The 17,156-nt window shown below is 30.9% G+C and overlaps 1 protein-coding gene across 1 annotated transcript; it reads right to left on the reverse strand.

Moving 5' to 3' along the window:
- Positions 1–3,515: 3,515 nt before the first annotated feature.
- LOC100805776 (fatty acyl-CoA reductase 3) lies at positions 3,516–16,352 on the reverse strand. The gene is made up of 10 exons (XM_003540190.5): positions 16,141–16,352; positions 15,943–16,046; positions 14,530–14,732; positions 14,112–14,212; positions 8,949–9,141; positions 6,976–7,137; positions 5,586–5,667; positions 5,219–5,485; positions 4,219–4,346; positions 3,516–4,036 (listed from the first exon to the last, which is right to left on the reverse strand). Exons 1-10 carry the CDS (start codon positions 16,217–16,219, stop codon positions 3,883–3,885), a joined length of 1,473 nt encoding a protein of 490 aa, XP_003540238.1. The 5' UTR covers positions 16,220–16,352; the 3' UTR covers positions 3,516–3,882.
- Between the last annotated feature and the right edge of the window lie 804 nt (positions 16,353–17,156).

A 17,156-nucleotide genomic window follows, 5' to 3' on the forward strand; every position in this document is an offset into this window, starting at 1 on the left:
CTTGTTAACGAGATGTTTGTTTGCCTTTTCTTTCAAGTAAAGCGTTTTATTTTTTTTAAGGAAAAGTTAGTTATTCGTTTATTTAAAAAAATTACAAAATGTTGAACTAAAATTTTCAAAAGTGAAAAGTAAAAACGATTAATTTCTTTTTTGGGGGGGGGATATACATGAGCCTAAGCCCAAAAAGAAAGAGCACACAGGATCAAAACGAGCAGAAGAAACTCCTAACAAATCCACCTGCAACAGAAGGCTAAGAAAAGTCGGTTGTTGATGATGCATCATAAATTTACTCTCCATATCATGAGCAGCATTAGCTAAAGGGTCCGCACAACGATTCACCTCTCTGAATATGCGAAATCTTGAACTTTTACACACACACACACAAACATTATAAAAGCGTTTTCATTTTAAGTTGAGTTTATATAGACATGTATTGTTAGGATAAAAGTTTTACTAAAATATCATTTTGATCTATTATTTTTTCACATTTTTCTGTTTTGGTTGTTTATGTTTTAAAAGTTTTATTTTAGTATTTTATTAAAATATCGTCTTAATTATTTACCTATTAAATGCTTTAGACTCTTATAATGAATAATGTGAGAGGTCTAATTCAACCTCAAAAGAATGAATAATGTAAAAAATCTAAATCAATCTCAAAAACTAGTTTAAGGGGTGATGGTTACTCCTCACTTATATATATTCTAATGTGTGATTACTTTTGGTCGACGTTGGACTTGGATTATTTTCAACATAGACAAATAATTTATTATAATTTTGAACCACTAAATAAAATTGGCACCACATCACTGGTTGATGAAAAAAAAGGATCATTTTGAGTTTATTTATAAACATAAAGAATTAGATGAGACTTTTAAAACATAATTAAAATGAAAAATATATGAAAACATAATGTATCATATGATATTTTAGCCTAAAAGTAGTATTGGTGTTTTAAAAGTTAGTCGTTAATTACGCGGGTGAAAATACTGATTCACAATTTATATTTGTTCAAACCAGATTTTTGAATCGATTTTAGATTTATTTGACTGATTTCTTACAAGTTTTGATTTTTTTAGTTAACGAAGAACTGGTCACCTTACTTGTTACACCAACTAGTTTAATTTTTTAAACAACAAAGTTTACATTATTATTTATTAACGAATTAAAAATTATCTATAGTTTAATTTTTAAATATTTATTGCAAAATAAATTTATAATACTTGACACTTTATGAAAATAAACAATTTATAATACATTTTTTATTCTTTTAAATTTTATTCAAAGACACCTTAAATGTTTTTATAAGTTGTGTAATAAAAAAGTTGTTTGGAAAAAAGTACATTGTAGATAAACGAATTTTTTTATATTAACATGATGATGTGACCTAGGTGTTAAGATAGCACTTTCTAGTTGAAAATGTGATGGTTTATAACATTTTTAATGTAAAAACGTACAAAAAAGGGGTTAAACACGTGGAAATACTATTTTATTGATTTTTATGTTAATTTTTTTGGATTGAAATGTTTTCATTATGTATTTTGACTGAAATATATAACGATTTTTTTGTTATATTATTTTTTTTTGAAAAAAAATACAATGGAAACAAGTTCTATTATATTAATTTTTGATTAAAAAAATTAATTAGATAGAAATAAGTTTTAGTTGTATATAATTTACAATACTCAAATGAAAACTTATTTGGTGTATAGAGAATTCACAATCTTAGCAAAACTTGAAACTTACAAATAAAAAAAGGAGCAAAAATAACAGTCCGATCTTAGATATCATAATAGGTCTGGCTATTTTGGTTCTTGTACCGCCCATTTGACATGGGAATGTCTAATTGGACTGAAACTTTATAATATTTTTGGGGGTAAAATTTCCTCCACTTTGCATTGTACGTACTATATAAAGCCTATTTTGGAATGGAATTGTATTTTGAAATCAACTTTCCATGATGTAATAAGTACAGGAAATAACAATGAGAATCTTTTTGTTGACCAAGTCCAACAAAACAAGGCTCATACATGCTGATGACAGAAGAATTCTTATTGTATTACATTTTTTTCTCAAATATATTTTCTTTTAAAAAAAAACTAGTACTTTAACAAGTACATTGCACTAAAAAGATATTTATTTTATATAATTAAAAATAATAATAAATGCTAAAATGAAAGCACAACACAATTCATATTTCCATCCTCGTAAGCCGCATTATTACCTAAGGAATAACGCTAAATTTAGGCTACACTCTTTTTATTCCCCTAATTAAATTGTCTTCTGTACTTTTGTCTACCAAATTCAAATGGTCTTACCAAATACCAACAATCCACTAGGCAATTATAGGCATCATTGATTTTAGCATTAGGTGGTAGTACTACTATTATCTAAGAAACTCGGTGTTGACTAGCTAGCACTATCAAAGCTAAAACTTCGCCACATATAATTATTGATCAATGTGTATCAATGATGGAAAGTATATCACCCAAAAGATTCAACCAATTGCAATCAATTCATCATGCCTATATAAGTATATAGACTTTTTAACGATACTTTTTTTATATATAATATACTTGGTTCACATGCAATTAAATTTGCATATTGTACGAGTACTGATGGAATGAATTCATTCATAAATCAAAGAGTCACTGACCTCCACACACACACGAGCAATATTCTCGTGGGCATATATAGAGTAACATTTTTTAAGCACTATCTTCCGAGTAAACATGTGTTTGTTTAGATGAGTATTGATAAAACTAATTTTAAATAAAAATAATTTTGATTAAAATTAATTTTAAAGTGATGTAATTTGTGTTTAGATATTTTATAATAAAATTAAATTATCAATAAAAATTTAAATTTAATGTAAAAATTAATTAAAGTTGTTTTAACCAAGAATTAACAATAAATCCAAAATTAATCATTAATTCTTCTTTAACGTAAAATCAAACATATCAAAATATATCAGAAATTAATTTTAAATCTAGAATCAATTCTTCAACTTCAAATCAAATAGGCACTAGCTGATTCTAAAGAATTTGTAACTCAGTTAAGCACACATTGTGGATAGCATCATTTTTTTTAAATACTATGTTCTGTGTAGTAAATTACATGATATCTTTATTTGTCATAACGTGTTAGTGAACATTTAGTAACTAAAACGTAAAGGGATAATGATCAAACGTAAGGGGCTGTGTTAAAGATGTAATTTTGAAATCTTATAATGTGTCTTCACCTTCATACACATAAAAGCACTCTCTTCCGAGTAGACAAGGTGATAGAGAATTCGTTACGCATTTAATTTAACCACACATTGCGGTGGGCATCAGTTTTGTAAAACTATAAATGACATATTTATTTGTCGTAACGTGTTAAAGAACATTGGTTCATATTAATGGTATTTTAGTAGTAAAACGTAAAGGATAATGATATTAAAATAAATGCTCCTCTTTCCCACGTTAAACACAAAGAACTGAAGGGATAAAAAAGGAACGAAAACAACCCAAAGTTGATTGCAAGAGAAAGCAAAATATATGGTATTTGGTACACTTTATTAAACTTAATTAGCAGCTAGCCAATACCGATTACACTGATGTTGAGAAATAAAGAACACCGCTAGCTACTGTAATGCATACTGCACAAATTTGAACTTAGATGAATTGATCAGTTTCTTCTATAAAGCTAAAATCAATTTAGGTGTTTAGCTTTTACAAAACTTCTCTCTTTTAACTTTTTTTTTCAAAAGCTAAAATACATAAATTGATTTTATCTTAAATAGAAACTCAATTCATTTTATTTTCTTATTTTCCTTTCAGTTTATATAAACAAGATCTTAATAAAGTTACTAGTTTCTCAAATCACTTAAAAGTATAGCATATATCACTTGAAAATGTACTTGACAATACCAGGGAGATGGGTCTTCATAAAGTAATCATCCCAATTAACCTCTTTCGTATCAAAGTAAAACAAATCTGTCTCTGTCCCACTTTGTTTTGCTGCCATTCGCAACTTCTCTGTGTTCATATCATCAAATCTGCGTGCATAACATTCTGTCTCAGTTTATACCTCATAAAGACTATAAGTAATATGTTAATACTGCATGTGTATGCAATTATATGTGATTAACATGCTAGCTAGATTGAATTATTGAAAAAACATGCATTGAAGCTGAATGCATGCATGTAAAGTCCCTATATTATAGTTTACGACACTTACACGCCATCGAAGAACATGTAAGGCCTGTAAAGTTCAACCATCCGCATCACAACCTGGATCTTCCTGTGGAGCTCAAGATAAGTTCCTCGAAAATACTGGCAAAGTGCAGTATTGGCCAGCTCAAGTCCCTATTAAATAGAAAATTTTGTCAACAGCTTTGTTAAGAATTTGAAGTTAAGTGGTAGTAATGATTGTCATGAATCAATCATGTCAAAAACTTAAGCTGTTAGTTGAAAACGACATCCATGAAGCTTAAAATACCATGTCATGAACTAATTATCCCAAAGAGTTTATTTTTCATTCAATGTCTGAATAAGATAATTTTTCTACTTTCCCGTGCCAACCAATCAAAAATCATTCTATTATCAACATCCTTGTTAAGAATTTGAAGTTAAGTGGCAGTCATGATTGTTATGAATTAATCACGACAAAAGCTTATTAATTGAAAATGACATGATACTTAAAAAGAAAAGCTAACAATACATTTTTTTAACACACTCTTTTAAATACACCTACTCTCTATTATTGATTATTGAAAATTACAAATTTTTGTAGTTTTCACCTTTCTTTTAGTGTCTTTCTCTCTTAACTTGTAGTTTTTAATAAATTTCAATTAATGGAAGAGTGTGTAACACTTCTCTACTCAAAATACTATGTCTTGAACTAATTATTCTAAAAAATTTAACTTTTATGTATTGTCATAGTAAAATTTTTACATTATCAATTAATTAGAAATTATTTTAAATAAATTATGATTGAATGATAGGACAAAAATTCAAATTAATAATAGATGGAGATCCAAGAAAGATTTTATATAATAATTCTGAGTTTAATTTTTATGTGTTGTCACAGTAAAAGTTTTAGTCGTGTCTAACTAAGAAATCATTTTAGACAATTTGGATTGAATGACAGTGTCCAAGCTCAAATGATGTTATATTACATTCTAAGTTCTAACAATGATGATGACTAGTCAAGGGAGCTAAACTACATAAGAATTAACCTTTAGTGGAAGTAGGTAGCGAATGAACATATATCTCTGAAAGCTATCCATGTCGGTTAATACAGTTACTCTGCCAACCTTGACCGGTGTTCCATCCTTGTTTATCCATGGTTTTGCCGTGAAATATTTTAGTCCATAGTCTTGGAGATTCAAGTATGTGAGTGGATTTCTAAGAGAGGAACCCACATGATATACAATATCACTTGGCTGCTTTGCATGAGCCACCATGGCCACTAGCATTGCATTCACCACCATGTCAGCTGGTACCTGCTCATCATTAATTCAATTGATGGTATTGAGATCAGATAAGAGATGGAGAATTTAATAATAAGAACAAGACAACAATGGGTTCCATGAAGTAACTCACCACATCCACAACTCCGTTTATATTTCCAAGGAAGCATTTTAATTTTCCTTTCCCATAAGTAACAGCTAAACTGTCAATGGTTCTGTAACAAGCATAAAGGAAAAATCTTTCATCTTGAGCTAAATACATATGACTATGTTGTACAAAAATTACTATTTTCTTGAAATCAAATACATGTTTTTTAGTTGGTAATACATTATCTTAACTTTGATAAAAAAAAAAACATTTTCACAACTTCTGTTTTATATATAGTGACTAATTAATTAATTGACTGTAGCTTTAGTTCTGAAATTTATCGGTGTAATAGTTCAATTACTTAATCATGTAGGCATATATTTAACCAAACCAAGAAAGAAATTGATTTCATCTATAGCTTAGTGGTGAATAAGTGAGGAAATCATCTATAAAGTTGGACCATGAACCGTATATACGTTAAAAACATTGTTAGATTCCATTTTAAAATCTATTATTCACTTTAATTAAAGTTATCAATAGATCGAGAATTGAGATACACGATATGAGATTTTTTAAGAAACATACCGATGATTTTCATATAAGCAAACCATCACTTTATTACTCAAGTTTTTGGGATGAAGTGATCTAGCCTTGTGGTGTTTTAAATTTACAAATTAAATGCAATTAGATGCTTGAGTAATTGATATAGGTCACTCACTATATATATTGGTTGGACCACCAAGAACTCCTCTGTCTTGCACTTGCACTCTTAAATCTTGTTACTTATTTTTATTAAATTGTTATATCAGTTGGTCAGTATTACTTCATTCGATTTGAATTTAAAATTGTCTCATTTTTAACTAAAAAAATCAACTCACCCCTTAAAAGATAGATTCAATATTTAGTTCTTCCTCTGTACTCATTTATATATATATATATATATATATATATATATATATATATATATAAACAAAAAAATTAATTTAAATTTTAAATTTTAGATTCAAATATAAACAAATCTAACACTCTTATTTAATGATATTATTCATAAAATACTTTATTTAATTATAATTCTATTTTCAAAAACTTTATTTTATTCATGATAATTTAGGAATAATTTTATTTTTATTTGAGATTAATAAAATTAAATAATTTCAACTAAATTTCTTAAACATTGTAAAATAATTATTTTTATTTATATACGATTCTCGAGAGAATATTTGATAAAGTCATATATTAACTAGTATCCTTAAAACATTAATTAAGAAATTAAAATGAGAAATATTTTTATTAAAATATGTAAAATTATAACTTTTTTAACTCGCTCCTATAATCTCTACAATAAATATCTTTTTTTTAATTCTTTAACTAATGTGCTAATTAAAGACATTGATTAACAACATCTTTCATAAATGATACTAAAACTTTGATTTACCTTACACCCTCAGCCCAACCAGGGAAAGGTTCTCTTAATGTGCTTGTAACGATGGTGGGACGCATAATAACAACGGATAGGCTTCCTTTTAATTGTTCCACAAGCATCTCTCCTACTGCCTTCGTAAATACATATGTGTTTGGCCATCCATACACCTTTGCCCTGATCATAATTAGAGATACCAAACATGATTATGGTAAATATTGTTTGGTCATTACAATTTCCTACAGTACAATCTCTCACAAAATAAATAATATTATAGAAATCTATACGCTGTATCAGAAAAAGAAATCATTATATATCATGAATATTGTCATAATGCCTTTTAGCTTCTTAAATTATTATTATATTTTATTTCTTTAATTAATCAATAAATGCCTAATTGTTTTATAATAATTTAATGTCTTATAGGGCATGAGCCACATGATGAAGTCATTGTCCTTTCCATTCTCTAGAAGGACAGCCATATATATTTATTAGATGGATGGTCAAGATTATAATTTATATTTACAATTTTCATTTCTTTTATTAGCCGATCGAGGCACAATTAATTTTGAGCTTGAACAAGAAGCTCAAATGAGTCAATGGCTTCTAGTTCGTCATGATATTTCACATTTTACTCTAACACTTGTGGTTATCAGTTGTGACAGAATGAGGGCCATTCATTAACTGCACATTTGTTTGTGCATATTGTTTCCTATCCATCTACCAATTAAACACATTGCACGTATCTTTGTAGATTTGGGAAATAAAGGTCGATATTGTTTCTTTCCTTTGGTCCCAGAATCTTCTATATTTAGGGGGTGACACGTACTTTGGAATAGTTAAATGTGTGCATATGGTAGCAGGATACCCTAACTTATTCACGTCAATTTGTACAAAGTAGAGACCCACATGTTTGTGTATGGATCCTATATATATAATCACTTGTACATAGCGAATAAAATCATGTGTGATAAACCGAAAATTATTATTTTTCCCATATTACGTATATTTTTATAAACTATCATGCACATGCTGTGAATGTTAGCCAGCTGCACCCTGCATGTTCAGAAGATTTTTTCAAGAATGATATTAATCAATACACCGTTGCATCTTTATTAATTCTCTACCTCTCTTGCATCTTTTTTTTTTTTTTTAAATCTTTTTTTCTCCATCACATTACATCCTATTACATATTCTACTTCTATTTCTTCTCTACCTATTTCTTACATGAATGTAGTATAAAAAAAATATCATTTTCCCTAAAAATGTGCTGATGTGTTTATAACTAATGGAGAACTGAACTGATTAAAGCTAAGCTGAGTTTGAAAAGCAACTTCGTTGCTGAACTTGAACATCCCTCGGCGGGACCACGCACGCATTGTTCATTCAGAACATTAAAAACATGCAAATTTTCGTCGTTGGAAAAATTTAGCATGGAAAAGTTAGTACCTAATTTATTCTATATAAGTTATATTAGAAGTGAAAGTTGCTTAAAAATAAATAATTTTTACATAATGAGTTTCAATATTAAAGTTGTTAATGTGGGAGATTGTATTAAAAAGAAAGTTACTATAAACAATTGTTATATATATGTCAAACAATGAGACTCGCTCGCATATTTTGAAATGAGAAAATTATGCAACTTTTCTTTAGTTGCTGAGATAACAATGTTATTAGTAGTTAAGCACGCAGATTAGTTTCTAAGATGACAGATATTTACTAAGATAAGAAAGTTAATATAAACAATTGTTATATGTCTATCATTAGTTTTTTTTTAGGAAAGAATTGAGTATTTACTCATGACTAAAGCTAACATATGTATAAAAAAAGTTGTTTAGCTTTTTGCAGAATGTTATGATGAAAATTAATTGGGATAAGTAATTACATTATTATCCCCAAATGAACCATCATGTATATCTTAGCTCGGGTATATTTAGTAGAGATGCTAATGAAGAAATTAATTAGTTAGCTTGTAGATTTTCACAAACCTGCTAATACCCAGGTTCTTCATAGCTATTTCAATTTCACGCTCTGTAGCCCCTTGCTCTCGTAGTTCATCCAATTTGTCACACACTATTGTCCTTTCTGCTTCGATGTCTAGTCCAGACACTCCATTTAGTGAATCACCAAAGTGATAGGGGTCTTCTAGTATGAGTCCACCTCTCTCACCACATACATAAGCTGAAAATGAAGTGTAACATCTCTGTGAGACACTTTTTTTTTTTTACAATGAGATCGATTGACGTTGACATTAATTAATGTTGAAGATTAATCTAGAAAAATGTAGATGTATAATTATTGGCCCATTATCTAGAGAGTTCTACATCTATGAAGATGTTGTAGTATGTAGAAACTTTTTGATGGATGTAGAAAAATATCTTATTATCTAAAATCATAAAAGCATCTAGAACATTATAGAGATGGATGGTAGATGATAGATGAGTCTAAAAGACTCTAAGACTAAGTAATATAGAAGTGTGTATAAATCACCTATGTAACCTATATAAAGGCATAAGTTGTAGCAAACCATGTAATGTAAGTCAAGAAGCTAATAAGCACAATTCAAGTTAAGGTGTTAATTTTCTGAAAACTCATCCTCTTCCTACTCCAATCATTTTTATCATACATTTCTACCATATCCTTCCATAGAAAAAAGGCATAACCATGTTCCATATCCTAACAGTGGCATCAGAGCAGTGTTGATCCTATGGCCTTTGCTACATCACCTAGCCCACCAACCTTCAACTATAACCAAACCTTAGTTCCCATATTTAATGGGGAAGTATATGATTATTGGAGCATCCAAATGCAAACTCTATTCATCTCACAAGACTTGTGGGATGTTATAGAGAATGACTATCCAGTCCTAGAAAGCCAAGAAGAATTGGCTACGTGGACAACAGTAAAGCAAAAGGAATACAAGCAAAACAAGCAACATGATGCTAAGGCTATGCTATTCATCCAACAAGGAGTTAGTAGAGAGATCTTTCCAAGAATCATGCAAGCAAAAAAGGCAAAGGAGGCGTGGGAGACTCTGAAAAATGAATTTAAAGGCACAAATAAGGTAATTTCTATTAAACTTCAATCTTTATGGAAGGATTTTGATACATTAATAATGCGGGAAGATGAATCTATACAATCTTTCCTCTCTCGTGTCTCTAATATCTTCAATCAAATTAGAAGTTACGGGAACACGATTGAAGACAAGAAAATAATACTAAAAATATTAAGAAGTTTTCCCGTAAAATATGATCATATTGTGGCTGTCATAGAAGAATCAAAAGATTTATCTAAACTCACTCTAGTAGAATTAATGGGCTCTTTAGAAGCTCATGAAGCTAGAATGAAAAGATTTGAGCAGCCACTAGAGCAAGCATTCCAATCTAAAATTAATATCTCTAAAAATGATGGAGATAAGAAAAATAACCACGGTAAATTTCCTCGAAAAAAAGGAGAAGCATTTACTAATCGTGATAAAAGGAGCGGAAAACAATGAAGTAATAATGCTTCAAGTTCCCATTGCAAATTATGCAAGAAAAATAATCATGATACAAATGATTGTCGGTACAAATGCAAAAAGTGCAAAAGGCACCTACACTACGAAAAAGATTGTTTTTACTGACAAAAAGAAGAAACAAATTTTCTAGAAAATGAAGAATTCTTTGATCATACTTTGTACTCCGCTTTATCTTCTCAAGAATCAAGGGATGTATGGTATGTTGATAGTGGTTGTTCAAACCACATGACAAAAAACAAAAGTTGCTTTGTGCAACTAGATGAGACAATAAAATTCAAAGTTACATTTGGTTATGGAAATGCTCAAACAGTTGAAGGAAAAGGCACCATTGCTATTAAAACTCAAAATGGTAGCCAAAAATATATCCATGATGTTTTTTATGTGCCAGGTCTTACTCAAAATCTTCTAAGTGTTGGTCAACTTATTCATAAAAATTATAAAGTCATCTTTGATGATGATAAATGTAATATCATTGATAAAAGAAAGTGCCAAATTATTTCTATCAAAAAGGCTCCTAATAAAGTCTTTCCTTTATTTATGCCATTTGGGCAAAACAATGCATCGAAATGTGATAATATGGATTAGTCCATATTGTGGCACTTGAGGTATGGTCATCTAAACTTTAATGGCCTCAAATTATTAAAACAAAAAAATATGGTGCTTGGGCTTCCTTTTGTTTCATATAACCTTAAAGTTTGTGAAGGCTGCATTTATGGCAAGATGCACAGGTTACCATTTCCAAAAACATCTTGGAGAGCTAAAGCTCTACTTCAATTGGTGCATGTTGATATCTGGGGACCATCAAGTACTCCCAACTTTGGTGGAAGAAGATATTTTCTCCTCTTCCTTGATGACTACACTCGAATAATGTGGGTGTACTTCATCCAACAAAAATCCAATGCATTCTCTTGCTTCAAGGAGTTCAAGGCCCTAGTGGAAAAGCAAAGTGGGCATTCCTTCAAAATCTTGAGAACAGATCGCGGGGAGAATTCAATGGGCACATATTCATCAATTTTTGCAATGATCATGGCATCAAGAAGGAGCTGACTGTTCGTCATACTCCACAACAGAGTGGTGTCGCTAAAAGAAAAAACAGAACCATTGTGGAAATGGCTTGATCGATGCTACAAAATAAGAACTTGCCAAAGAATCTATGGGCAGAAGCTGTTAGCACAGTAGTATACATCCTCAACCGTTCTCCAACTAAAGCAGTCTTAAATATGACGCCATATGAAGCATGGTTCAACAGAAAACCAATAGTTGATCATCTTAAAGTTTTTGGATGTGTTGCTTATTCGCACATTCCAAAGAAGAACCGAGAAAAGCTCGATGAAAAAGGAGAAAAGTGCATCTTTGTCGGCTATAGTGACAATCTAAAGGTTACCAATTATTCAAACCAGATTCAAAGCAGCTGATCATTTCAAGAGATGTCATCTTTAACGAAGAAGCAAGCTGGCAATGGAGTACTGAAGTCAATGAGACGCAAGAAGTAACCAATCCAAGCCCGTGCACACTGCCACCATCACTAACACAGTATGACCAACAACACCAGTAAGAAGAAGTAAAAGAAGTCCCACAACAACAACTTCGAAGATCAGGAAGGCCACACAAACCGAATCCAAAGTACGCAAATGTTGGATTTTTTGCCTGTGAACCTCAAAAGTTTGAGGAAGCATCGAAAGAAGAAGTTTGGAGAAAAGCCATGGACGAGGAAATCAAAATGATAGAGAAAAATCATACATGGGAGCTCATGCAAAAACCAGAAGACAAAGAGATCATTGGCCTGAAATGGGTTTATAAAATTAAATATAATGAGGATGGAACAATCCAGAAACACAAAGCACGACTTGTCGCTAAAGGCTATTCACAACTGCCCAGAGTTGATTTCAATGAGACATTTTCTCCCGTTGTGCGCATGGAAACAATCAGAATTGTACTAGCCTTAGTTGCACAGTTGAAGCTACAAGTCTACCAGCTAGATGTAAAATCAGTTTTCTTGAATAGAGAGATTGAAGAAGAAGTCTACGTGGAGCAACCACAAGGATACAAAGTTCAAGGAGAAGAAGACAAAGTATATCGCTTGAAAAAGGCCCTTTATGGTCTCAAGCAAGCTCCCCGAGCATGGAACAACAAAATAGACAAATACCTCGTCGAGCATAGATTCCTCAAAAGTCCAAGTGAGTCATCACTATATGTGAAGATGCAAGGTAATCATTTCTTGATTTTGTGCCTATACATAGATGATTTAATCTACATCGACAACAACTCACAGATGATGGAAGAATTCAAAAAGACTATGATGCAAGAGTATGAAATGACCGATCTTGGACTCATGAGATATTTTCTCGGCATGCAAGTCAAGCAAAGACCTGGACAAATATTTGTCTCGCAAGAAAAATATGCGGATGACTTACTGAAGAAGTTCAACATGCAAGATTGCAAACCACTTGCCACACCTATGGCGATGAACGAGAAGCTTTCAAAAGATGATGGGCAAAACAAAGTTGATGCAACAGTTTATAGAAGCCTAGTCGGTTCGCTAATCTACTTAAACAACTCAAGGTCAGAAATCGTACATGCAGTTAGCATCGTGTCTAGATTCATGAGTAACCCAAGCAAAACACACTTTACAGCAGCCAAGAGAATCCTAAGATATGTCAAAGGCACAAAGGATTTTTGCATTTTGTATGAGACAGATAGAGACTTTAACTTGACAGGTTATACAGATAGCGACTGGGTAGGAAGCACAGATGATAGAAAAAGCACAAGTGGATATGTGTTTCTTCTAGGCAACAAAGCAATATCATGGGTGTCAAAGAAGCAAACGACGATTGTTCTATCATCAACAAAAGCAGAATACATGGCTGCAAAAAGCGTTGCGTATGAAGCGACATGGCTCAGAAAAGTTCTGCAAGATGTACAACAAGACTTCAAGACTCCAACAGTTATTCATTGTGATAATATGTCAGCTATTGCAATGACTAAGAATCCAATATTCCACAGCCGTACAAAGCACATTGAGATTAGATACCACTTCATCAGAGAGCTCGTGGAACGTGGAGAAATCAAAATGGAGTTATGCAAGACTGAAGAACAATTAGCAGACATCTTCACCAAGCCAATTGCAACAGAGAAGTTTATCAAATTCAGAGACATGCTTGGAGTTCAAGACTTTTCTAGATTAAGGGGGAGTGCTGAAGATTAATTTAGAAAAGTGTAGATGTATAATTGGTGGTCCATTATCTAGAGAGTTCTACACCTATGGAGATGTTGTAGTGTGTAGAAACTTCTTGATGGATGTAGAAAAATATCTTATTGTCTAAAGTCATAGAAGCGCCTAGAACATTATAGAGATGAATGGTAGATGATAGATGAGTCTAGAAGACTCTAGGATTAAGTGGTATAGAAGTGTGTAGAAATCACCTATCTAACCTATATAAAGGCATAAATTTTAACAAGTCATGTAATGTAAGTTAAGAAGCTAATAAACACAATTCAAGTTAAGGTGTCAATTATCTGAAAACTCATCCTCTTCCTACACCTATCATTTCTATCATACATTTTTATCATATCCTTCCATAGAAGAAAGACATAACCACGTCTCATATTCTAACAATTAATTTACACTACTTACCTGTTGATACATGAAGAAGAATTTTGAGTTTAGCACATTGTTTAGCAAACTTCATGACATGCTTAACTCCAAAGATATTTAGACCCAACGCTAAATCGTACCTGCATTTAATTTTCAAGGAAAAGAATTAAAATAAAGAAAAATTCATATCATTATTGAATGAGAAAATAAATTAAACACTCAGTATAAAATATTTTTACGCTATTATATCTAATTATATATCACTATGTCTAATAAATTTATTAATTTTTATAATAACTATTTTAAAAATTATATTAATAATAATTTTTATTTGATTAACAGTATATAAATTTTTAATTCTTTTTAAGGAAATGAAAGTTTTTATATTTACTGTACATAACTATTAAACTCGTTAAATTGGTGGAAAAAAAAAGTCTTATGATACAAAAGCTTGTACCTTTCATCAAACTTAGTTGTAGCTGCCAAATTGACAATAACATCTGTCTGGTTGCAAATCTCTTCCCTTAGAATGGAATCAGTTAAACCCAAGTCCTCGTAAGAAATATCCCCCGGCACCAGAGTCACTTTTTCCGAAATAAAGGACTTAAAATTTGCACCCAATTTTTCCTTTAGCACAATAAATAAGTCCTTCGCTATGATCTAAATGCCAAAAGTACATGTATTAAGCGCATATTAGCCACAAGTTTAATTAAATAACATGTCTGGCGAGAAAATTAATCTGTGTTCACTTAATAACATGTATGGTGAGAAAATTAATCTGTGTTCACTTAATAATGATTTAGACAAGCTTGAAAATGAAATATGAAGCAAGCCATGTATCTACTTGAAGTCCTTAATCTCATGCTTAACTATAGTCATAAATACGCCCAGGAGTTATAGATGGGAAAAAGGTCACAAGAAATGTTATGATGAAGACTATTATCAATTTTTCCAAAAAAAGAATACTATCATTTTTTAAAAATATTTTTCAACACACTCTTGCTTTACTTTATTTTCTAAATTATCAACACATTTTAAAAAGTGATATGTTAACAAAACAAATGATTGATTTTTAAATAACGAACTGATGATAAATAGTATGTTAAATTATTAGTATTTCTCTTTTCATGCTTTTGGATCGATGTTGTGAATTGCACCCTGCTACAATAGGATCTGAAATAATTTTGCTCCAAATTAAGCAGTTTAAAAAATGACACTTTAACTCCCCGTAATTCCTATAAATTATGTGATGCGGGGAGCAATAAATCCAAAGCTAGATATAAGTATAACTTCTAATTTGTGAGGGCCAACTACAACGGTGATTCATCCCCTTATTCACGACATTTTTCTCACCAAACGAATATATGAGAAAGCGAAAGATCGAAAATGCAGAGAATGGGCTACACGGCATTGACTTTACTGCACCATGCAGAAATTTAATCATCACCACCACCATATATAATAATAATAATAATAATTGTGCATTTACGTCTACAATTTACCCTAATGCATGCCATCTTTCGCTCCAAACGAGTATATGAAAAAGTATGATTGACTTTCATGGACAGTTTAGGACGAAATTATATGTCTGATAATATAAAAGGGTAAATGATGCAACATGTGATCAGAAAATCTGATATATAAGAGTGTATATATATTATTATTCATTTGAAAAAAAATAATCTTCTGATACTTGGATATTATTTCATACTTAGAGAGTGAGAAGAGAAAAAAAAATAACATATAACAATAATTGATATGATGTGATGGGAAAATAGATAGAAGAAACTCAAGAAAGTGATTGAGTGTAATGAAGTATTTGATATATAAAAAGTGTTTGTCCATGGTACTCTAATATTTGTGCATTTACCTCATTTTGCAATCGATAATTAGCTGATTTGGCATCCGAAGCTCTTAAAAGAAGAAAAAGCTTCTTAACATTTGGTTGAACCCTCAATATTTTCTCCAGAAAAACTGTGAAACATAAACCAAAGATATCACCAATATAGCTAAAAAAGTTCGCATCTAGCACCTCTGAAGGAGGGGGGGAGAGATAGAGAGAGCATACTTTTGGCTAGAAAGCCAGTGGCTCCAACAATTAAAATGGTCCTGTCCTGAAGAAAGTTAAGAACACTTCCTACCTCCATGGAAAAGAAAATGTATTGAGAAAGGCAAAGAAACCAAAGTGGCTTCTAGCTCGGACAAGAGGCAAATGGTGAGAGTGGAATCTAATGCGAGCCATTTCATATAAGAAGAGGAAACAAATAAAAATCATAGAGCAATTATGACTCATGAGATGGGCTGTGGATAAGCTGTTCGTGTCAGTGAAGTGAAGACTTTAAAAATAATAATAAATAAATAAATATATTCTCTCTCATATTCAAATTAATTAGCTCAAAATTAATTACTATCTCACTAGAGGTTACGTACGTGATCATTCAATTACTACTAATTGCTTAGACAGATATTTATACAAATTAATAAGAAAAAACATGTTTAATTAGTAGTGTAGTTATTGTCTCGTTTAAATGTGCCTATAAATCCTTCCACCAAACTGTCTTAGATATTTGGTCCTGGCACATGAAGTGTATGAATCAACTCACCCCCCCCCACTGACTCTGTCCTACACGAGTCAGAACTCAGAAACAATGACACTGCCGTAAGTTCATAAAATTATAGAGTGAGTGTCGTAACTGGTCTACTCCGATCCTATAAATGAATCTAACATTAGATCATTACAGATATCAACGTAATTGAGAGTCAAAATTATTTAATTTACTTTTAAAAAAATTAGTACTTTTACTTTATCTTTTAATTTTAAATTTTTATGATTTGATTTAATGGTATGTATTTTTCTCATCCTCTCTTGATAAAAGTGATTTCACTTAATAGTATGCGTGATCTCTATCTCTATATATACCTCACACATATTAGCAAAACAATTTTACACATCATTATAAAGCTGACATGATGGTTGATTTACAACTCTTATTCTTATATCCCTTTGTATTGATTTACACTTTGGTTTTAGGTTTAACAAAGTTATGTTAGTAATTGTAAATTAACTTTTTATCCCTCTATATT

The sequence above is a fragment of the Glycine max genome, chromosome 12, assembly GCF_000004515.6.
Source record: "Glycine max cultivar Williams 82 chromosome 12, Glycine_max_v4.0, whole genome shotgun sequence".
In the NCBI taxonomy this organism is placed as follows: Eukaryota; Viridiplantae; Streptophyta; class Magnoliopsida; order Fabales; family Fabaceae; genus Glycine; species Glycine max.

What these genes read in the sequence shown, in the direction of transcription:
- LOC100805776 (XM_003540190.5), bottom strand. Translation starts at nt 16,219, where the DNA reads ATGGAGGTAGGAAGTGTTCTTAACTTTCTTCAGGACAGGACCATTTTA. An exon ending in ATTATCGATTGCAAAATGAG is followed by an intron (nt 14,733 to 15,942) that starts GTAAATGCACAA and finishes TTTGGCATTTAG; the next exon opens with ATCATAGCGAAGGACTTATT. An exon ending in TAAACGGAGTTGTGGATGTG is followed by an intron (nt 5,486 to 5,585) that starts GTGAGTTACTTC and finishes AATGATGAGCAG; the next exon opens with GTACCAGCTGACATGGTGGT.